The following is a 23,583-nucleotide window of genomic DNA, read 5'->3' on the forward strand; positions in this document are numbered from 1 at the left end:
GCGCCGGGAGGGGGGGCTGTTTCTGTGGCTGGTGGCGCCGGTGGGGGGGGCTGTTTCTGTGGCTGGTGGCGCCGGTGGGGGGGGCTGTTTCTGTGGCTGGTGGCGCCGGTGGGGGGGGCTGTTTCTGTGGCTGGTGGCGCCGGGGGGGGGGGGGCTGTTTCTGTGGCTGGTGGCGCCGGGGGGGGGGGGCTGTTTCTGTGGCTGGTGGCGCCGGGGGGGGGGGGGCGCCTGGGGTGGGGGGGAGTTCCTGTGGCTGGGGGCGCCCGGGGTGGGGGGGGGAGTTCCTGTGGCTGGGGGCGCCCGGGGTGGGGGGGGGAGTTTCTGTGGCTGGGGGCGCCCGGGGTGGGGGGGGAGTTTCTGTGGCTGGGGGCGCCCGGGGTGGGGGGGGAGTTTCTGTGGCTGGGGGCGCCCGGGGTGGGGGGGGGAGTTTCTGTGGCTGGGGGCGCCCGGGGTGGGGGGGGAGTTTCTGTGGCTGGGGGCGCCCGGGGTGGGGGGGGAGTTTCTGTGGCTGGGGGCGCCCGGGGTGGGGGGGGAGTTTCTGTGGCTGGGGGCGCCCGGGGTGGGGGGGGAGTTTCTGTGGCTGGGGGCGCCCGGGGTGGGGGGGGGAGTTTCTGTGGCTGGGGGCGCCCGGGGTGGGGGGGGAGTTTCTGTGGCTGGGGGCGCCCGGGGTGGGGGGGGGAGTTTCTGTGGCTGGGGCGCCCGGGTGGGGGGGGGAGTTTCTGTGGCTGGGGGCGCCCGGGGTGGGGGGGGGGAGTTTCTGTGGCTGGGGGCGCCCGGGGTGGGGGGGGGGAGTTTCTGTGGCTGGGGGCGCCCGGGGTGGGGGGGGGGAGTTTCTGTGGCTGGGGGCGCCCGGGGTGGGGGGGGGGAGTTTCTGTGGCTGGGGCGCCCGGGGTGGGGGGGGGGAGTTTCTGTGGCTGGGGGCGCCCGGGGTGGGGGGGGGAGTTTCTGTGGCTGGGGCGCCCGGGGTGGGGGGGGGAGTTTCTGTGGCTGGGGGCGCCCGGGGTGGGGGGGGGGAGTTTCTGTGGCTGGGGGCGCCCGGGGTGGGGGGGGGAGTTTCTGTGGCTGGGGGCGCCCGGGGTGGGGGGGGGGAGTTTCTGTGGCTGGGGGCGCCCGGGGTGGGGGGGGGAGTTTCTGTGGCTGGGGGCGCCCGGGGTGGGGGGGGGAGTTTCTGTGGCTGGGGGCGCCCGGGGTGGGGGGGGGGAGTTTCTGTGGCTGGGGGCGCCCGGGGTGGGGGGGGGAGTTTCTGTGGCTGGGGGCGCCCGGGTGGGGGGGGGAGTTTCTGTGGCTGGGGGCGCCCGGGGTGGGGGGGGGAGTTTCTGTGGCTGGGGGCGCCCGGGGTGGGGGGGGGGGAGTTTCTGTGGCTGGGGGCGCCCGGGGTGGGGGGGGGGAGTTTCTGTGGCTGGGGGCGCCCGGGGTGGGGGGGGGAGTTTTCTGTGGCTGGGGGCGCCCGGGTGGGGGGGGGAGTTTCTGTGGCTGGGGGCGCCCGGGGTGGGGGGGGGGAGTTTCTGTGGCTGGGGCGCCCGGGGTGGGGGGGGGAGTTTCTGTGGCTGGGGGCGCCGGGGTGGGGGGGGGGAGTTTCTGTGGCTGGGGCGCCCGGGGTGGGGGGGGGGAGTTTCTGTGGCTGGGGGCGCCCGGGGTGGGGGGGGGAGTTTCTGTGGCTGGGGGCGCCCGGGGTGGGGGGGGGGAGTTTCTGTGGCTGGGGCGCCCGGGGTGGGGGGGAGTTCTGTGGCTGGGGGCGCCCGGGGTGGGGGGGGAGTTTCTGTGGCTGGGGGCGCCCGGGGTGGGGGGGAGTTTCTGTGGCTGGGGCGCCCGGGGTGGGGGGGGAGTTTCTGTGGCTGGGGGCGCCCGGGGGTGGGGGGGGAGTTCTGTGGCTGGGGGCGCCCGGGGTGGGGGGGAGTTCCTGTGGCTGGGGTCTTGTGGATGGGGGCGCCCGGGTGGTGGTGGGGGGGTGAGTTCCTGTGGGGGGGGGTCTTGGTGGATGGGGGCGCCCGGGGTGGGGGGGAGTTCCTGTGGCTGGGGGCGCCCGGGGTGGGGGGGGAGTTCCTGTGGCTGGGGGTCTTGTGGATGGGGGTGCCCGGGGTGGTGGTGGGGGGGGTGAGTTCCTGTGGGGGGGGGTCTTGTGGATGGGGGTGCCCGGGGTGGTGGTGGGGGGGTGAGTTCCTGTGGGGGGGGGGTCTTGTGGATGAGGTCCCTGTATATAAATGTTCAGTAAGGAGATGATGATTTTCCTAAGAGAATCCAGTGATGACACCTTGTTCTGTAATATTCCTCCCACTCGGGAACAGCCACACCCTCTCAGCTTATCTGGGTGATAGAGGGGTGTGGCCTCAGGTAGCCCCGCCCAGTGAGTTGCCAGTCTTGTGTACACAGCTCCCATGCTGCGAGCACAGAGGATGTGGACTTAGCTGCTTGGGGCTTTTTATAAGTAGTCAGTCTGCCTGTAGAAGCGTCTATGCCCCCTATACATTGGCTGATCTCTGTTTATGGATGTGATGTATATATCATGGAGGGTATATGGGGTGTAGATTCACTGTGGGGCCACGGCCTCTAAGTAGTTGTGGACCCTTATTGCTCCCTGTATAACGTGATTTATCCCACAGGTTATCCAATACCAGACTGTCAGATATGACATCCTCCCCCTGTCCCCAGCCTCCAGGAATCGTCTGAGTAAGTCCTCTAGTCCAGACCTCTCCTCCATCTGTCCTTCCTTCCTCCTGTGTGTGACCTCTCCTCCATTTGTCCTTCCTCCGCCTCCTCCTGTGTGTGACCTCTCCTCCATCTGTCCTTCCTTCCTCCTGTGTGTGACCTCTCCTCCATCTGTCCTTCCTTCCTCCTGTGTGTGACCTCTCCTCCATTTGTCCTTCCTTCCTCCTCCTCCTGTGTGTGACCTCTCCTCCATCTGTCTTCCTTCCTCCTGTGTGTGACCTCTCCTCCATTTGTCCTTCCTCCGCCTCCTCCTGTGTGTGACCTCTCCTCCATCTGTCCTTCCTTCCTTCCTTCCTTCTTTCCTTCCTTCCTCCTGTGTGTGACCTCTCCTCCATCTGTCCTTCCTTCCTTCCTTCCTTCCTCCTGTGTGTGACCTCTCCTCCTACTGTGTGTGACCTCTCCTCCATCTGTCCTTCCTTCCTTCCTTCCTCCTGTGTGTGACCTCTACTCCTACTGTGTGTGACCTCTCCTCCATCTGTCCTTCCTTCCTTCCTTCCTCCTGTGTGTGACCTCTCCTCCATCTGTCCTTCCTCCGCCTCCTCCTGTGTGTGACCTCTCCTCCATCTGTCCTCCCTTCCTTCCTCCCTCCTGTGTGTGACCTCTCCTCCATTTGTCCTTCGTCCGCTTCCTCCTGTGTGTGACCTCTCCTCCATCTGTCCTTCCTTCCTCCTGTGTGTGACCTCTCCTCCATCTGTCCTTCCTTCCTTCCTTCCCCCTGTGTGTGACCTCTCCTCCATCTGTCCTTCCTTCCTTCCTTCCTTCCTCCTGTGTGTGACCTCTCCTCCATCTGTCCTTCCTTCCTTCCTCCTGTGTGTGACCTCTCCTCCATCTGTCCTTCCTTCCTTCCTTCCTTCCTCCTGTGTGTGACCTCTCCTCCATCTGTCCTTCCTTCCTTCCTTCCTTCCCTGTGTGTGACCTCTCCTCCATCTGTCCTTCCTTCCTTCCTTCCTCCTGTGTGTGACCTCTCCTCCATCTGTCCTTCCTTCCTCCTGTGTGTGACCTCTCTCCATCTGTCCTTCCTTCCTCCTGTGTGTGACCTCTCCTCATCTGTCCTTCCTTCCTCCTGTGTGTGACCTCTCCTCCATCTGTCCGTCCTTCCTTCCTTCCTTCCTCCTGTGTGTGACCTCTCCTCCATCTGTCCGTCCTTCCTCCTCCTATGTGTGACCTCTCCTCCATCTGTCTTTCCTTCCTTCCTCCTCCTCCTGTGTGTGACCTCTCCTCCATCTGTCCTTCCTTCCTCCTGTGTGTGACCTCTCCTCCATCTGTCCTTCCTTCCTCCTGTGTGTGACCTCTCCTCCATCTGTCCTTCCTTCTTCCTGTGTGTGACCTCTCCTCCATCTGTCCGTCCTTCCCCTCCTGTGTGTGACCTCTCCTCCATCTGTCCGTCCTTCCTCCTGTGTGTGACCTCTCCTCCATCTGTCCGTCCTTCCTCCTCCTGTGTGTGACCTCTCCTCCATCTGTCCGTCCTTCCTCCTCCTGTGTGTGACCTCTCCTCCATCTGTCCGTCCTTCCTCCTCCTGTGTGTGACCTCTCCTCCATCTGTCGCTCCTTCCTCCTCCTGTGTGTGACCTCTCCTCCATCTGTCCGTCCTTCCTCCTCCTGTGTGTGACTCTCCTCCATCTGTCCTTCCTCCTCTGTGTGTGACCTCTCCTCCATCTGTCCGTCCTTCCTCCTCCTGTGTGTGACCTCTCCTCCATCTGTCCGTCCTTCCTTCCTCCTGTGTGTGACCTCTCCTCCATCTGTCCTTCCTTCCTCCTGTGTGTGACCTCTCCTCCATCTGTCCGTCCTTCCTCCTGTGTGTGACCTCTCCTCCATCTGTCCGTCCGTCCGTCCTTCCTTCCTCCTGTGTGTGACCTCTCCTCCATCGTCCGTCCGTCCTTCCTTCCTCCTGTGTGTGACCTCTCCTCCATCTGCCGTCCGTCCTTCCTCCTGTGTGTGACCTCTCCTCCATCTGTCCGTCCTTCCTTCCTCCTGTGTGTGACCTCTCCTCCATCTGTCCGTCCGTCCGTCCTTCCTTCCTCCTGTGTGTGACCTCTCCTCCATCTGTCCGTCCGTCCTTCCTTCCTCCTGTGTGTGACCTCTCCTCCATCTGTCCGTCCGTCCCCTCCTTCCTCCTGTGTGTGACCTCTCCTCCATCTGTCCGTCCGTCCTTCCTTCCTTCCTCCTGTGTGTGACCTCTCCTCCATCTGTCCCGTCCGTCCTTCCTTCCTCCTGTGTGTGACCTCTCCTCCATCTGTCCGTTCCTTCCTCCTGTGTGTGACCTCTCCTCCATCTGTCCGTCCGTCCTTCCTTCCTTCCTCCTGTGTGTGACCTCTCCTCCATCTGTCCGTCCGTCCTTCCTTCCTTCCTCCTGTGTGTGACCTCTCCTCCATCTGTCCGTCCGTCCTTCCTTCCTTCCTCCTGTGTGTGACCTCTCCTCCATCTGTCCGTCCGTCCTTCCTTCCTTCCTCCTGTGTGTGACCTCTCCTCCATCTGTCCGTCCGTCCTTCCTTCCTTCCTCCTGTGTGTGACCTCTCCTCCATCTGTCCGTCCGTCCGTCCTTCCTTCCTTCCTCCTGTGTGTGACCTCTCCTCCATCTGTCCGTCCGTCCTTCCTTCCTTCCTCCTGTGTGTGACCTCTCCTCCATCTGTCCGTCCGTCCTTCCTTCCTCCTGTGTGTGACCTCTCCTCCATCTGTCCGTCCGTCCTTCCTTCCTCCTGTGTGTGACCTCTCCTCCATCTGTCCGTCCGTCCTTCCTCCTGTGTGTGACCTCTCCTCCATCTGTCCGTCCTCCTCCTCCTGTGTGTGACCTCTCCTCCATCTGTCCGTCCTTCCTTCCTTCCTTCCTTCCTTCCTTCCTTCCTCCTGTGTGTGACCTCTCCTCCATCTGTCCGTCCTTCCTTCCTTCCTTCCTTCCTTCCTTCCTTCCTTCCTCCTGTGTGTGACCTCTCCTCCATCTGTCCTTCCTTGCTTCCTTCCTCCTGTGTGTGACCTCTCCTCCATCTGTCCTTCCTTCCTCCTGTGTGTGTGACCTCTCTCCATCTGTCCTTCCTTCCTCCTGTGTGTGTGACCTCTCCTCCATCTGTCCTTCCTTCCTCCTGTGTGTGTGACCTCTCCTCCATCTGTCCTTCCTTCCTCCTGTGTGTGTGACCTCTCCTCCATCTGTCCTTCCTTCCTTCCTTCCTTCCTTCCTCCTGTGTGTGTGACCTCTCCTCCATCTGTCCTTCCTTCCTTCCTTCCTCCTGTGTGTGTGACCTCTCCTCCATCTGTCCCTTCCTTCCTTCCTTCCTTCCTTCCTCCTGTGTGTGTGACCTCTCCTCCATCTGTCCTTCCTCCTGTGTGTGTGACCTCTCCTCCATCTGTCCTTCCTTCCTTCCTTCCTTCCTCCTGTGTGTGTGACCTCTCCTCCATCTGTCCTTCCTTCCTTCCTTCCTTCCTCTGTGTGTGTGACCTCTCCTCCATCTGTCCTTCCTTCCTTCCTTCCTTCCTCCTGTGTGTGACCTCTCCTCCATCTGTCCTTCCTTCCTTCCTTCCTTCCTCCTGTGTGTGACCTCTCCTCCATCTGTCCTTCCTTCCTTCCTCCCTGTGTGTGACCTCTCCTCCATCTGTCCTTCCTCCTCCTGTGTGTGTGACCTCTCCTCCATCTGTCCTTCCTTCCTCCTGTGTGTGTGACCTCTCCTCCATCTGTCCTTCCTTCCTCCTGTGTGTGTGACCTCTCCTCCATCTGTCCTTCCTTCCTCCTGTGTGTGTGACCTCTCCTCCATCTGTCCTTCCTTCCTTCCTTCCTTCCTGTGTGTGACCTCTCCTCCATCTGTCCTTCCTTCCTCCTGTGTGTGACCTCTCCTTCATCTGTCCTTCCTTCCTTCCTTCCTGTGTGTGACCTCTCCTCCATCTGTCCTTCCTTCCTTCCTCCTGTGTGTGACCTCTCCTCCATCTGTCCTTCCTCCTCCTGTGTGTGTGACCTCTCCTCCATCTGTCCTTCCTCCTCCTGTGTGTGTGACCTCTTCTCCATCTGTCCTTCCTTCCTCCTGTGTGTGTGACCTCTCCTCCATCTGTCCTTCCTTCCTCCTGTGTGTGACCTCTCCTCCATCTGTCCTTCCTTCCTTCCTTCCTTCCTCCTGTGTGTGACCTCTCCTCCATCTGTCCTTCCTCCTCCTCCTGTGTGTGACCTCTCCTCCATCTATTCTTCCTCCTCCTCCTGTGTGACCTCTCCTCCATCTGTCCTTCCTTCCTTCCTCCTGTGTGTGACCTCTCCTCCATCTGTCCTTCCTCCTCCTGTGTGTGTGACCTCTCCTCCATCTGTCCTTCCTTCCTCCTCCTGTGTGTGACCTCTCCTCCATCTGTCCGTCCTTCCTTCCTCCTGTGTGTGACCTCTCCTCCATCTGTCCGTCCTTCCTTCCTCCTGTGTGTGACCTCTCCTCCATCTGTCCGTCCTTCCTTCCTCCTGTGTGTGACCTCTCCTCCATCTGTCCGTCCGTCCTTCCTTCCTCCTGTGTGTGACCTCTCCTCCATCTGTCCGTCCGTCCTTCCTTCCTCCTGTGTGTGACCTCTCCTCCATCTGTCCTTCCTTCCTCCTGTGTGTGACCTCTCCTCCATCTGTCCTTCCTTCCTTCCTTCCTCCTGTGTGTGACCTCTCCTCCATCTGTCCTTCCTTCCTTCCTTCCTCCTGTGTGTGACCTCTCCTCCATCTGTCCTTCCTTCCTTCCTTCCTCCTGTGTGTGACCTCTCCTCCATCTCTTTCCTTCCTTCCTCCTGTGTGTGACCTCTCCTCCATCTGTCCTTCCTTCCTTCCTTCCTTCCTCCTGTGTGTGTCCTCTCCTCCATCTGTCTTTCCTTCCTTCCTTCCTCCTGTGTGTGACCTCTCCTCCATCTCTTTCCTTCCTTCCTTCCTCCTGTGTGTGACCTCTCCTCCATTTGTCCTTCCTTCCTTCCTTCCTTCCTTCCTTCCTCCTGTGTGTGACCTCTCCTCCATCTCTTTCCTTCCTCCTGTGTGTGACCTCTCCTCCATCTGTCCTTCCTTCCTCCTGTGTGTGACCTCTCCTCCATTTGTCCTTCCTCCGCCTCCTCCTGTGTGTGACCTCTCCTCCATCTCTTTCCTTCCTTCCTTCCTCCTGTGTGTGACCTCTCCTCCATCTCTTTCCTTCCTTCCTTCCTCCTGTGTGTGACCTCTCCTCCATCTGTCCTTCCTTCCTTCTCCTACTGTGTGTGACCTCTCCTCCATCTGTCCTTCCTTCCTTCTCCTACTGTGTGTGACCTCTCCTCCATCTGTCCTTCCTTCCTCCTGTGTGTGACCTCTCCTCCATCTGTCCTTCCTTCCTTCCTGTGTGTGACCTCTCCTCCATCTGTCCTTCCTTCCTTCCTGTGTGTGACCTCTCCTCCATCTGTCCTTCCTTCCTTCCTGTGTGTGACCTCTCCTCCATCTGTCCTTCCTTCCTTCCTGTGTGTGACCTCTCCTCCATCTGTCCTTCCTTCCTCCTGTGTGTGACCTCTCCTCCATCTGTCCTTCCTTCCTTCCTTCCTGTGTGTGACCTTTCCTCCATCTGTCCTTCCTTCTCCTACTGTGTGTGACCTTTCCTCCATCTGTCCTTCCTTCCTTCTCCTGCTGTGTGTGACCTCTCCTCCATCTGTCCTTCCTTCCTTCCTGTGTGTGACCTCTCCTCCATCTGTCCTTCCTTCCTTCCTGTGTGTGACCTCTCCTCCATCTGTCCTTCCTTCCTTCCTGTGTGTGAGCTCTCCTCCATCTGTCCTTCCTTCCTTCCTGTGTGTGACCTCTCCTCCATCTGTCCTTCCTTCCTTCCTGTGTGTGACCTCTCCTCCATCTGTCCTTCCTTCCTTCCTGTGTGTGACCTCTCCTCCATCTGTCCTTCCTTCCTTCCTGTGTGTGACCTCTTCTCCATCTGTCCTTCCTTCCTTCCTGTGTGTGACCTCTCCTCCATCTGTCCTTCCTTCCTTCCTGTGTGTGACCTCTCCTCCATCTGTCCTTCCTTCCTTCCTGTGTGTGACCTCTCCTCCATCTGTCCTTCCTTCCTTCCTGTGTGTGACCTCTCCTCCATCTGTCCTTCCTTCCTCCTGTGTGTGACCTCTCCTCCATCTGTCCTTCCTTCCTTCCTGTGTGTGACCTCTCCTCCATCTGTCCTTCCTTCCTTCCTTCCTGTGTGTGACCTCTCCTCCATCTGTCCTTCCTTCCTTCCTTCCTGTGTGTGACCTCTCCTCCATCTGTCCTTCCTTCCTTCCTTCCTGTGTGTGACCTCTCCTCCATCTGTCCTTCCTTCCTCCTGTGTGTGACCTCTCCTCCATCTGTCCTTCCTTCCTCCTCTTACTGTGTGTGACCTTTCCTCCATCTGTCCTTCCTTCCTTCTCCTACTGTGTGTGACCTCTCCATCTGTCCTTCCTTCCTTCTCCTACTGTGTGTGACCTCTCCTCCATCTGTCCTTCCTTCCTTCTCCTACTGTGTGTGACCTCTCCTCCATCTGTCCTTCCTTCCTTCTCCTACTGTGTGTGACCTCTCCTCCATCTGTCCTTCCTTCCTTCCTGTGTGTGACCTCTCCTCCATCTGTCTTTCCTTCCTTCCTTCCTGTGTGTGACCTCTCCTCCATCTGTCCTTCCTTCCTCCTGTGTGTGACCTCTCCTCCATCTGTCCTTCCTTCCTTCCTGTGTGTGACCTCTCCTCCATCTGTCCTTCCTTCCTCCTGTGTGTGACCTCTCCTCCATCTGTCCTTCCTTCCTTCCTGTGTGTGACCTCTCCTCCATCTGTCCTTCCTTCCTTCCTGTGTGTGACCTCTCCTCCATCTGTCCTTCCTTCCTTCCTGTGTGTGACCTCTCCTCCATCTGTCCTTCCTTCCTTCCTGTGTGTGACCTCTCCTCCATCTGTCCTTCCTTCCTTCCTGTGTGTGACCTCTCCTCCATCTGTCCTTCCTTCCTCCTGTGTGTGACCTCTCCTCCATCTGTCCTTCCTTCCTTCCCTCCTGTGTGTGACCTCTCCTCCATCTGTCCTTCCTTCCTTCCTTCCTGTGTGTGACCTCTCCTCCATCTGTCCGTCCTTCCTCCTGTGTGTGACCTCTCCTCCATCTGTCCTTCCTTCCTTCCTGTGTGTGACCTCTCCTCCATCTGTCCTTCCTTCCTCCTGTGTGTGACCTCTCCATCTGTCCTTCCTTCCTCCTGTGTGTGACCTCTCCTCCATCTGTCCTTCCTTCCTCCTGTGTGTGACCTCTCCTCCATCTGTCCTTCCTTCCTCCTGTGTGTGACCTCTCCTCCATCTGTCCTTCCTTCCTCCTGTGTGTGACCTCTCCTCCATCTGTCCTTCCTTCCTCCTGTGTGTGACCTCTCCTCCATCTGTCCTTCCTTCCTCCTGTGTGTGACCTCTCCTCCATCTGTCCTTCCTTCCTTCCTGTGTGTGACCTCTCCTCCATCTGTCCTTCCTTCCTTCCTGTGTGTGACCTCTCCTCCATCTGTCCTTCCTTCCTTCCTGTGTGTGACCTCTCCTCCATCTGTCCTTCCTTCCTCCTGTGTGTGACCTCTCCTCCATCTGTCCTTCCTTCCTTCCTGTGTGTGACCTCTCCTCCATCTGTCCTTCCTTCCTTCCTGTGTGTGACCTCTCCTCCATCTGTCCTTCCTTCCTTCCTGTGTGTGACCTCTCCTCCATCTGTCCTTCCTTCCTCCTGTGTGTGACCTCTCCTCCATCTGTCCTTCCTTCCTTCCTTCCTTCCTTCCTTCCTTCCTTCCTTCCTTCCTGTGTGTGACCTCTCCTCCATCTGTCCTTCCTTCCTTCCTTCCTTCCTTCCTTCCTTCCTGTGTGTGACCTCTCCTCCATCTGTCCTTCCTTCCTTCCTTCCTTCCTCCTGTGTGTGACCTCTCCTCCATCTGTCCTTCCTTCCTCCTGTGTGTGACCTCTCCTCCATCTGTCCTTCCTTCCTTCCTGTGTGTGACCTCTCCTCCATCTGTCCTTCCTTCCTCCTGTGTGTGACCTCTCCTCCATCTGTCCTTCCTTCCTTCCTGTGTGTGACCTCTCCTCCATCTGTCCTTCCTTCCTTCCTGTGTGTGACCTCTCCTCCATCTGTCCTTCCTTCCTTCCTGTGTGTGACCTCTCCTCCATCTGTCCTTCCTTCCTCCTGTGTGTGACCTCTCCTCCATCTGTCCTTCCTTCCTTCCTTCCTTCCTTCCTTCCTTCCTGTGTGTGACCTCTCCTCCATCTGTCCTTCCTTCCTTCCTTCCTTCCTTCCTTCCTGTGTGTGACCTCTCCTCCATCTGTCCTTCCTTCCTTCCTTCCTTCCTCCTGTGTGTGACCTCTCCTCCATCTGTCCTTCCTTCCTTCCTGTGTGTGACCTCCCAGTGTCCTCTTTGTGTTTCAGACCAGGTGAAGAGGAAGGTCTTGGTCTTGGATTTGGATGAGACGTTGATCCATTCTCATCATGATGGGGTATTAAGGCCGACAGTCCGTCCAGGGACCCCCCCTGATTTTATATTGAAGGTGAGTGTGTGGGCGTGAGCCTCTCTTCTCGTCCTGCACTCTGCTCGTCCTGCACTCTGCTCGTCCTGCACTCTGCTCGTCCTGCACTCTGCTCGTCCTGCACTCTGCTCGTCCTGCACTCTGCTCGTCCTGCACTCTGCTCGTCCTGCACTCTGCTCGTCCTGCACTCTGCTCGTCCTGCACTCTGCTCGTCCTGCACTCTGCTCGTCCTGCACTCTGCTCGTCCTGCACTCTGCTCGTCCTGCACTCTGCTCGTCCTGCACTCTGCTCGTCCTGCACTCTGCTCGTCCTGCACTCTGCTCGTCCTGCACTCTGCTCGTCCTGCACTCTGCTCGTCCTGCACTCTGCTCGTCCTGCACTCTGCTCGTCCTGCACTCTGCTCGTCCTGCACTCTGCTCGTCCTGCACTCTGCTCGTCCTGCACTCTGCTCGTCCTGCACTCTGCTCGTCCTGCACTCTGCTCGTCCTGCACTCTGCTCGTCCTGCACTCTGCTCGTCCTGCACTCTGCTCGTCCTGCACTCTGCTCGTCCTGCACTCTGCTCGTCCTGCACTCTGCTCGTCCTGCACTCTGCTCGTCCTGCACTCTGCTCGTCCTGCACTCTGCTCGTCCTGCACTCTGCTCGTCCTGCACTCTGCTCGTCCTGCACTCTGCTCGTCCTGCACTCTGCTCGTCCTGCACTCTGCTCGTCCTGCACTCTGCTCGTCCTGCACTCTGCTCGTCCTGCACTCTGCTCGTCCTGCACTCTGCTCGTCCTGCACTCTGCTCGTCCTGCACTCTGCTCGTCCTGCACTCTGCTCGTCCTGCACTCTGCTCGTCCTGCACTCTGCTCGTCCTGCACTCTGCTCGTCCTGCACTCTGCTCGTCCTGCACTCTGCTCGTCCTGCACTCTGCTCGTCCTGCACTCTGCTCGTCCTGCACTCTGCTCGTCCTGCACTCTGCTCGTCCTGCACTCTGCTCGTCCTGCACTCTGCTCGTCCTGCACTCTGCTCGTCCTGCACTCACCTGGTCTCCTCTTGTCGGCAGGTTGTTATAGATAAGCACCCGGTCCGGTTCTTTGTACATAAGCGGCCACACGTTGACTTCTTTCTGGAAGTGGTAAGTGATGTCCCTCCCCCATATAAGTCGTGTCCTCCCTCCCCAGCAATGACAATGGTTGTTCCCTCCCCCCCCCCACGCAGGTCAGCCAGTGGTATGAGCTCGTGGTCTTCACTGCCAGTATGGAGATCTATGGGTCAGCTGTGGCCGACAAACTGGATAATAACAGAGGCGTCCTGAGGAGGCGCTTCTACAGGCAGGTAAGTCCTCGCCCCTGCAGCAGCAGCAGGCGGGGGTGGGCGTGGCATTGGGGGGAAGCAGCGGGCCGGGGTGGGCGGGGCATTGGTGGCGGCAGGCATTGATGTTTGGTCTCTCCTCAGCACTGCACGCTGGAGCTGGGCAGTTATATCAAAGACCTCTCGGTGGTGCACAGCGACCTCTCCAGCGTGGTCATCCTGGACAACTCCCCGGGAGCCTACAGGAGCCATCCAGGTACTTACCGTCCGTGTGGTGTCACCTTACTTGTACCACTGAGCCCTCTCCGTGGCTCTTGCGCTGCTGACCGCTGAGCCCTCTCCGTGGCTCTTGCGCTGCTGACCGCTGAGCCCTCTCCGTGGCTCTTGCGCTGCTGACCGCTGAGCCCTCTCCGTGGCTCTTGCGCTGCTGACCGCTGAGCCCTCTCCGTGGCTCTTGCGCTGCTGACCGCTGAGCCCTCTCCGTGGCTCTTGCGCTGCTGACCGCTGAGCCCTCTCCGTGGCTCTTGCGCTGCTGACCGCTGAACCCTCTCCGTGGCTCTTGCGCTGCTGACCGCTGAGCCCTCTCCGTGGCTCTTGCGCTGCTGACCGCTGAGCCCTCTCCGTGGCTCTTGCGCTGCTGACCGCTGAGCCCTCTCCGTGGCTCTTGCGCTGCTGACCGCTGAGCCCTCTCCGTGGCTCTTGCGCTGCTGACCGCTGAGCCCTCTCCGTGGCTCTTGCGCTGCTGACCGCTGAGCCCTCTCCGTGGCTCTTGCGCTGCTGACCGCTGAGCCCTCTCCGTGGCTCTTGCGCTGCTGACCGCTGAGCCCTCTCCGTGGCTCTTGCGCTGCTGACCGCTGAGCCCTCTCCGTGGCTCTTGCGCTGCTGACCGCTGAGCCCTCTCCGATCCTTCTCTTACAGATAATGCGATTCCCATCAAGTCGTGGTTCAGTGATCCCAGTGACACGGCTCTACTCAACCTGCTCCCCATGCTGGATGCCTTGAGGTAGGTTGAGCCCACGGTGGGGAGGGTCCTGGTTGTTGGGCAGTTGCTGAGGGGGGGATGGTTCTGATTAGTGGGTGGAATGTGCGGAGGGAGGTGCATTGGTCCTGGTGGGCAGGGGTGAGGGGCGAGCATTGTTCCGGGGGGGCAGGTGTGAGCAGGGTTGAGGGGCGACCATTGGTCCCGGTGGGCAGGTGTGAGCAGGGGTGAGGGGCGAGCATTGGTGCCGGTGGGCAGGGGTGAGGGGCGAGCATTGGTCCAGGGGAGCAGGGTTGAGGGGCGACCATTGGTCCCGGTGGGCAGGTGTGAGCAGGGGTGATGGGCGAGCATTGTTCCGGGGGGGCAGGTGTGAGCAGGGGTGAGGGGCGACCATTGGTCCCGGTGGGCAGGTGTGAGCAGGGGTGAGGGGCGAGCATTTGGTCCCGGTGGGCAGGGATGACGGGTGAGCATTTGGTCCCGGTGGCAGGTGTGAGCAGGGGTGAGGGGCGAGCATTGGTCCCGGTGGGCAGGGATGAGGGGCGAGCATTGGTCCCGGTGGGCAGGTGTGAGCAGGGGTGATGGGCGAGCATTGTTCCGGGGGGGCAGGTGTGAGCAGGGTTGAGGGGCGAGCATTGGTCCCGGTGGGCAGGGGTGATGGGCGACCATTGGTCCCGGTGGCAGGTGTGAGCAGGGGTGAGGGGCGAGCATTGGTCCCGGTGGGCAGGGGTGAGGGGTGAGCATTTGGTCCCGGTGGCAGGTGTGAGCAGGGGTGAGGGGCGAGCATTGGTCCCGGTGGGCAGGGGTGAGGGGTGAGCATTTGGTCCCGGTGGGCAGGTGTGAGCAGGGATGACGGGTGAGCATTTGGTCCCGGTGGGCAGGGGTGAGGGGTGAGCATTTGGTCCCGGTGGGCAGGGGTGAGGGGTGAGCATTTGGTCCCGGTGAGCAGGGGTGAGGGGTGAGCATTTGGTCCCGGTGAGCAGGGGTGAGGGGTGAGCATTTGGTCCCGGTGGGCAGGGGTGAGGGGTGAGCATTTGGTCCCGGTGAGCAGGGGTGAGGGGTGAGCATTTGGTCCCGGTGAGCAGGGGTGAGGGGTGAGCATTTGGTCCCGGTGGGCAGGTGTGAGCAGTGAGGGGTGAGCATTGGTCCCGGGGGGCAGGTGTGAGCAGGGGTGAGGGGCGAGCATTGGTCCCGGTGGGCAGGGGTGAGGGGCGAGCATTTGGTCCCGGTGGGCAGGTGTGAGCAGGGGTGAGGGGCGAGCATTGGTCCCGGGGGGCAGGTGTGAGCAGGGGTGAGGGGCGAGCATTGGTCCCGGGGGGCAGGTGTGAGCAGGGGTGAGGGGCGAGCATTAGTCCCGGTGGGCAGGGGTGAGGGGCGAGCATTGGTCCCGGTGGGCAGGGGTGAGGGGCGAGCATTGGTCCCGGTGGGCAGGGGTGAGGGGCGAGCATTGGTCCCGGGGGGCAGGTGTGAGCAGGGGTGAGGGGCGAGCATTGGTCCCGGTGGGCAGGGGTGAGGGGCGAGCATTGGTCCCGGTGGGCAGGGGTGAGGGGTGAGCATTTGGTCCCGGTGGGCAGTGGTGAGCATTTGGTCCTGGTGGGCAGGGGTGAGGGGTGAGCTTTTGGTTCCGGGGGGGCAGGTGTGAGCAGGGGTGAGGGGCGAGCGTTGGTCCCGGTGGGCAGGGGTGAGGGGTGAGCATTTGGTCCCCGTGGGCAGGGGTGAGCAGGGGTAAGGGGCGAGCGTTGGTCCCGGTGGGCAGTGGTGAGCATTTGGTCCTGGTGGGCAGGGGTGAGCGGCGAGCATTGGTCCTGGTGGGCAGGGGTGAGGGGCGAGCATTGGTCCTGGTGGGCAGGTGTGAGCAGGGGTGAGGGGTGAGCGTTTGTCCCGGTGGACAGGGGTGGGCAGGGGTGAGGGGCGAGCGTTGGTCCCGGTGGACAGGGGTGGGCAGGGGTGAGGGGCGAGCATTGGTCCCGGTGGACAGGGGTGGGCAGGGGTGAGGGGCGAGCATTGGTCCCGGTGAGCAGGTGTGAGCAGGGGTGAGGGGTGAGCATTGGTCCCGGTGGGCAGGGGTGAGGGGTGAGCATTTGGTCCCGGTGGGCAGGTGTGAGCAGGGGTGAGGGGTGAGCATTTGGTCCCGGTGGGCAGGTGTGAGCAGGGGTGAGGGGTGAGCATTGGTCCCGGTGGGCAGGGGTGAGGGGTGAGCATTTGGTCCCGGGGGGCAGGTGTGAGCAGGGGTGAGGGGTGAGCATTGGTCCCGGGGGGCAGGGGTGAGCATTGTTCCCGGGGGGCAGGGGTGAGCATTGTTCCCGGGGGGCAGGGGTGAGCATTGTTCCCGGGGGGCAGGGGTGAGCATTGTTCCCGGGGGGCAGGGGTGAGCATTGTTCCCGGGGGGCAGGGGTGAGCAGGGGTGAGGGGTGAGCATTGTTCCCGGGGGGCAGGGGTGAGCAGGGGTGAGGGGTGAGCATTGTTCCCGGGGGGGCAGGGGTGAGCATTGGTCCCGGGGGGCAGGGGTGAGCAGGGGTGAGCATTGTTCCCGGGGGGGCAGGGGTGAGCATTGTTCCCGGGGGGGCAGGGGTGAGCATTGGTCCCGGGGGGCAGGGGTGAGCAGGGGTGAGCATTGTTCCCGGGGGGGCAGGGGTGAGCATTGTTCCCGGGGGGGCAGGGGTGAGCATTGTTCCCGGGGGGCAGGGGTGAGCAGGTTACTGACTGTGTTGTTTCCCCCCAGGTTCACAGCGGACGTGCGCTCGGTCCTGAGCCGTAATCTGCACCAGCATCGGCTGTGGTGACGCTGAGCCCCCGTGACCCCCCGTCACCCCCCACCGCTGCAGACATGGACTGTTCCTGCGCTGAGGACTGGCTGAGCAGAGCCCCCTCCTCTCTACCTCCAGGACGCGCGGGGGATGACAGACTTGACACCCCACACCCCTTTTTTTCAGGGGCGGGGCACCCGGGGCTCTGGTTTTTAATTGTAGACTTTCTTGTATAAAGAGAATTATTTGAAATCTTCTGTGTAATGGATGTGTCTGCGCCCCCGGAGTGAGCGGGGGATGGGGGAGGGGGGAGAAGCCGCTGCTGCCCCCCGACAACAATGCCGAACCGCTCGTCTCCTCATCTGATCCACAGCACAGCTTCTCCTCCTGCTGGGCACAGCCCAGTACTACTACTCCTATCCTGTATATATGGGCACAGCACAGTACTACTACTCCTATCCTGTATATATGGGCACAGCACAGTACTACTACTCCTATCCTGTATATATGGGCACAGCACAGTACTAATACTCCTATCCTGTATATGTAGGCACAGCACAGTACTACTACTCCTATCCTGTATATATTTGGCATAGCACAGTAATACTACTCCTATCCTGTATATATGGGCACAGCACAGTACTACTACTCCTATCCTGTATATATGGACACAGCACAGTACTACTACTCCTATCCTGTATATATGGGCACAGCACAGTACTACTACTCCTATCCTGTATATATGGGCACAGCACAGTACTACTACTCCTATCCTGTATATATGGACACAGCACAGTACTACTACTCCTATCCTGTATATATGGGCACAGCACCGTACTACTACTCCTATCCTGTATATATGGGCACAGCACAGTACTACTGCTCCTATCCTGTATATATGAGCACAGCACAGTACTACTACTCCTATCCTGTATATATAGACAAAGCACAGTACTACTACTCCTATCCTGTATATATGAGCACAGCACAGTACTACTACTCCTATCCTGTATATATGAGCACAGCACAATACTACTACTCCTATCCTGTATATATAGACACAGCACAGTACTACTACTCCTATCCTGTATATAAGGGCACAGCACAGTACTACTACTCCTATCCTGTATATATGAGCACAGCACAGTACTACTACTCCTATCCTGTATATATGGGCACAGCACAGTACTACTACTCCTATCCTGTATATATGGACACAGCACAGTACTACTACTCCTATCCTGTATGTATGGACACAGCACAGTACTACTACTCCTATCCTGTATATATGGACACAGCACAGTACTACTACTCCTATCCTGTATATATGGGTACAGCACAGTACTACTACTCCAATCCTGTATATAAGGGCACAGCACAGTACTACTACTCCTATCCTGTATATATGGAGACAGCACAGTACTACTACTAATATCCTGTATATATGTACACAGCACAGTACTACTACTCCAATCCTGTATATATGTACACAGCACAGTACTACTACTAATATCCTGTATATATGTACACAGCACAGTACTACTACTCCAATCCTGTATATATGTACACAGCACAGTACTACTACTCCTATCCTGTATAAATGGGCACAGCACAGTACTACTACTCCTATCCTGTATATATGGGCATAGCACAGTACTACTACTCCTATCCTGTATATATGAGCACAGCACAGTACTACTACTCCTATCCTGTATATATGGGCATAGCACAGTACTACTACTCCTATCCTGTATATATGAGCACAGCACAGTACTACTACTCATATCCTGTATATATGGGCGCAGCACAGTACTACTACTCCTATCCTGTATATATGGGCACAGCACAGTACTACTACTCCTATCCTGTATATATGGGCACAGCACAGTACTAATACTCCTATCCTGTATATGTAGGCACAGCACAGTACTACTACTCCTATCCTGTATATATTTGGCATAGCACAGTAATACTACTCCTATCCTGTATATATGGGCACAGCACAGTACTACTACTCCTATCCTGTATATATGGACACAGCACAGTACTACTACTCCTATCCTGTATATATGGGCACAGCACAGTACTACTACTACTCCTATCCTGTATATATGGGCACAGCACAGTACTACTACTCCTATCCTGTATATATGGACACAGCACAGTACTACTACTCCTATCCTGTATATATGGGCACAGCACCGTACTACTACTCCTATCCTGTATATATGGGCACAGCACAGTACTACTGCTCCTATCCTGTATATATGAGCACAGCACAGTACTACTACTCCTATCCTGTATATATAGACAAAGCACAGTACTACTACTCCTATCCTGTATATATGAGCACAGCACAGTACTACTACTCCTATCCTGTATATATGAGCACAGCACAATACTACTACTCCTATCCTGTATATATAGACACAGCACAGTACTACTACTCCTATCCTGTATATAAGGGCACAGCACAGTACTACTACTCCTATCCTGTATATATGAGCACAGCACAGTACTACTACTCCTATCCTGTATATATGGGCACAGCACAGTACTACTACTCCTATCCTGTATATATGGACACAGCACAGTACTACTACTCCTATCCTGTATGTATGGACACAGCACAGTACTACTACTCCTATCCTGTATATATGGACACAGCACAGTACTACTACTCCTATCCTGTATATTTGGGCACAGCACAGTACTACTACTCCTATCCTGTATATATGGGTACAGCACAGTACTACTACTCATATCCTGTATATAAGGGCACAGCACAGTACTACTACTCCTATCCTGTATATATGGAGACAGCACAGTACTACTACTAATATCCTGTATATATGTACACAGCACAGTACTACTACTCCAATCCTGTATATATGTACACAGCACAGTACTACTACTCCTATCCTGTATAAATGGGCACAGCACAGTACTACTACTCCTATCCTGTATATATGGGCATAGCACAGTACTACTACTCCTATCCTGTATATATGAGCACAGCACAGTACTACTACTCCTATCCTGTATATATGGGCACAGCACAGTACTACTACTCCTATCCTGTATATATGGGCATAGCACAGTACTACTACTCCTATCCTGTATATATGAGCACAGCACAGTACTACTACTCATATCCTGTATATATGGGCGCAGCACAGTACTACTACTCCTATCCTGTATATATGAGCACAGCACAGTACTACTACTCATATCCTGTATATATGTACACAGCACAGTACTACTACTCCTATCCTGTATAAATGGGCACAGCACAGTACTACTACTCCTATCCTGTATATATGGGCATAGCACAGTACTACTACTCCTATCCTGTATATATGGGCACAGCACAGTACTACTACTCCTATCCTGTATATATGGACACAGCACAGTACTACTACTCCTATCCTGTATATATGGACACAGCACAGTACTACTACTCCTATCCTGTATATATGGGCACAGCCCAGTACTACTACTCCTATCCTGTATATATGGGCACTGCACAGTACTACTACTCCTATCCTGTATACATGGGCACAGCACAGTACTACTACTCCTATCCTGTATATATGTACACAGCACAGTACTACTACTCCTATCCTGTATATATGGTACAGCACAGTACTACTACTCCTATCCTGTATATATGGGCACAGCACAGTACTACTACTCCTATCCTGTATATATGGGCACAGCACAGTACTACTGCTCCTATCCTGTATATATAGGCACAGCACAGTACTACTTCTCCTATCCTGTATAAATGGGCACAGCACAGTACTACTTCTCCTATCCTGTATATATGAGCACAGCACAGTACTACTACTCCTATCCTGTATAAATGGGCACAGCACAGTACTACTTCTCCTATCCTGTATAAATGGGCACAGCACAGTACTACTACTCCTATCCTGTATATATGGGCATAGCACAGTACTACTACTCCTATCCTGTATATATGGACACAGCACCGTACTACTACTCCTATCCTGTATAAATGGGCACAGCACAGCACAGTACTACTACTCCTATCCTGTATAAATGGGCACAGCACAGTACTACTACTCCTATCCTGTATATATGGGCACAGCACAGTACTACTACTCCTATCCTTTATATCTGGGCACAGCACAGTACTACTACTCCTATCCTGTATATATGGGCACAGCACAGTACTACTACTCCTATCCTGTATATATGGGCACAGTACTACTACTCCTATCCTGTATATATGGGCACAGCACAGTACTACTACTCCTATCCTGTATATATGGGCACAGCACAGTACTACTACTCCTATCCTGTATATATGTGCACAGCACAGTACTACTACTCCTATCCTGTATATATGGACACAGCACCGTACTACTGCTCCTATCCTGTATATATGGGCACAGCACAGTACTACTACTCCTATCCTGTATATATGAGCACAGCACAGTACTACTACTTCTATCCTGTATATATGAGCACAGCACAGTGCTACTACTCCTATCCTGTATATATGGGCATAGCACAGTACTACTACTCCTATGCTGTATATATGTGCACAGCACAGTACTACTACTCCTATCCTGTATATATGGACACAGCACAGTACTACTACTTCTATCCTGTATATATGAGCACAGCACAGTACTACTACTCCTATCCTGTATATATGTGCACAGCACAGTACTACTACTCCTATCCTGTATATATGGACACAGCACAGTACTACTACACCTATCCTGTATATATGGGCACAGCACAGTACTACTACTCCTATCCTGTATATATGGGCACAGCACAGTACTACTACTCCTATCCTGTATATATGGGCACAGCACAGTACTACTACTCCTATCCTGTATATATTTGGCATAGCACAGTACTACTACTCCTATCCTCTATATATGGGCACAGCACAGTACTACTACTCCTATCCTGTATATATGGACACAGCACAGTACTACTACTCCTATCCTGTATATATATATATACACACAGCACAGTACTACTACTCCTATCCTGTATATATGGACACAGCACAGTACTACTACACCTATCCTATATATATATATATACACACAGCACAGTACTACTACTCCTATCCTGTATATATGGACACAGCACAGTACTACTACTCCTATCCTGTATATATATATACACACAGCACAGTACTACTACTCCTATCCTGTATATATGGGCACAGCACAGTACTACTACTCCTATCCTGTATATATGGACACAGCACAGTACTACTACTCCTATCCTGTATATATGGACACAGCACAGTACTACTACTCCTATCCTGTATATATGGGCACAGCACCGTACTACTACTCATATCCTGTATATATGTGCACAGCACAGTACTACTACTCCTATCCTGTATAAATGGGCACAGCACAGTACTACTACTCCTATCCTGTATATATGGGCATAGCACAGTACTACTACTCCTATCCTGTATATATGGGCACAGCACAGTACTACTACTCCTATCCTGTATATATGGGCACAGCACCGTACTACTACTCATATCCTGTATATATGTGCACAGCACAGTACTACTACTCCTATCCTGTATATATGGGCACAGCACAGTACTACTACTCCTATCCTGTATATATGGGCACAGCACAGTACTACTACTTCTATCCTGTATATATGGGCATAGCACAGTACTACTACTCCTATCCTGTATAAATGGGCACAGCACAGTACTACTACTCCTATCCTGTATATATGGGCATAGCACAGTACTACTACTCCTATCCTGTATAAATGGGCACAGCACAGTACTACTACTCCTATCCTGTATATATGGGCATAGCACAGTACTACTACTCCTATCCTGTATATATGGGCACAGTACTACTACTCCTATCCTGTATAAATGGGCACAGCACAGTACTACTACTCCTATCCTGTATATATGGGCATAGCACAGTACTACTACTCCTATCCTGTTAATATGGACACAGCACCGTACTACTACTCCTATCCTGTATATATGAGCACAGCACAGTACTACTACTCCTATCCTGTATATATGGGCACAGCACAGTACTACTTCTCCTATCCTGTATATATGGGCACAGCACAGTACTACTACTCCTATCCTGTATATATGGGCACAGCACAGTACTACTACTCCTATCCTGTATATATGGGCACAGCACAGTACTACTACTCCTATCCTGTATATATGGGCACAGCACCGTACTACTACTCCTATCCTGTATATATGGACACAGCACCGTACTACTACTCCTATCCTGTATATATGGGCACAGCACAGTACTACTGCTCCTATCCTGTATATATGGGCACAGCACAGTACTACTACTCCTATCCTGTATATATGAGCACAGCACAGTACTACTACTCCTATCCTGTATATATGGGCACAGCACAGTACTACTGCTCCTATCCTGTATATATGGGCACAGTACAGTACTACTACTCTTATCCTGTATATATGAGCACAGCACAGTACTACTACTCCTATCCTGTATATATGGGCACAGCACAGTACTACTACTTCTATCCTGTATATATGAGCACAGCACAGTACTACTACTTCTATCCTGTATATATGAGCACAGCACAGTACTACTACTCCTATCCTGTATATATGAGCACAGCTCAGTACTACTACTCCTATCCTGTATATATGGACACAGCACAGTACTACTACTCCTATCCTGTATATATGGACACAGCACAGTACTACTACTTCTATCCTGTATATATGAGCACAGCACAGTACTACTACTCCTATCCTGTATATATGGGCACAGCACAGTACTACTACTTCTATCCTGTATATATGTGCACAGCACAGTACTACTACTCCTATCCTGTATATATGGGCACAGCACAGTACTACTACTCCTATCCTGTATATATGGGCACAGCACAGTACTACTACTCCTATCCTGTATATATGAGCACAGCACAGTACTACTACTTCTATCCTGTATATATGAGCACAGCACAGTGCTACTACTCCTATCCTATATATATGGGCACAGCACAGTACTACTACTCCTATCCTGTATATATGTGCACAGCACAGTACTACTACTCCTATCCTATATATATGGGCACAGCACAGTACTACTACTCCTATCCTGTATATATGTGCACAGTACAGTACTACTACTCCTATCCTGTATATATGTGCACAGTACAGTACTACTACTCCTATCCTGTATATATATACACACAGCACAGTACTACTACTCCTATCCTGTATATATGTACACAGCACAGTACTACTACTCCTATCCTGTATATATGGACACAGCACAGTACTACTACTCCTATCCTGTATATATGGTACAGCACAGTACTACTACTCCTATCCTGTATATATGGGCACAGCACAGTACTACTACTCCTATCCTGTATATATGTGCACA

General features: G+C 55.3%; 1 protein-coding gene across 1 annotated transcript; it reads left to right on the plus strand.

Moving 5' to 3' along the window:
* The first annotated feature begins 2,511 nt into the window (after nucleotides 1–2,511).
* LOC140111669 (CTD nuclear envelope phosphatase 1) lies at nucleotides 2,512–16,399 on the plus strand. The gene is made up of 7 exons (XM_072132401.1): nucleotides 2,512–2,667; nucleotides 11,034–11,152; nucleotides 12,177–12,248; nucleotides 12,332–12,448; nucleotides 12,569–12,680; nucleotides 13,343–13,427; nucleotides 16,123–16,399. Exons 4-7 carry the CDS (start codon nucleotides 12,371–12,373, stop codon nucleotides 16,181–16,183), a joined length of 336 nt encoding a protein of 111 aa, XP_071988502.1. The 5' UTR covers nucleotides 2,512–2,667; nucleotides 11,034–11,152; nucleotides 12,177–12,248; nucleotides 12,332–12,370; the 3' UTR covers nucleotides 16,184–16,399.
* Nucleotides 16,400–23,583: the final 7,184 nt, after the last annotated feature.

This window comes from Engystomops pustulosus, unplaced genomic scaffold, assembly GCF_040894005.1.
Source record: "Engystomops pustulosus unplaced genomic scaffold, aEngPut4.maternal MAT_SCAFFOLD_536, whole genome shotgun sequence".
Lineage (NCBI taxonomy): Eukaryota > Metazoa > Chordata > Amphibia > Anura > Leptodactylidae > Engystomops > Engystomops pustulosus.

Bases quoted from the DNA above. Each gene is read 5' to 3' on its own strand.
- LOC140111669 (XM_072132401.1), top strand. From the start codon at position 12,371: ATGGAGATCTATGGGTCAGCTGTGGCCGACAAACTGGATAATAACAGA. The intron at 12,681-13,342 runs GTACTTACCGTC...CTTCTCTTACAG, and splicing joins AGCCTACAGGAGCCATCCAG to ATAATGCGATTCCCATCAAG. The intron at 13,428-16,122 runs GTAGGTTGAGCC...GTTTCCCCCCAG, and splicing joins CCCATGCTGGATGCCTTGAG to GTTCACAGCGGACGTGCGCT.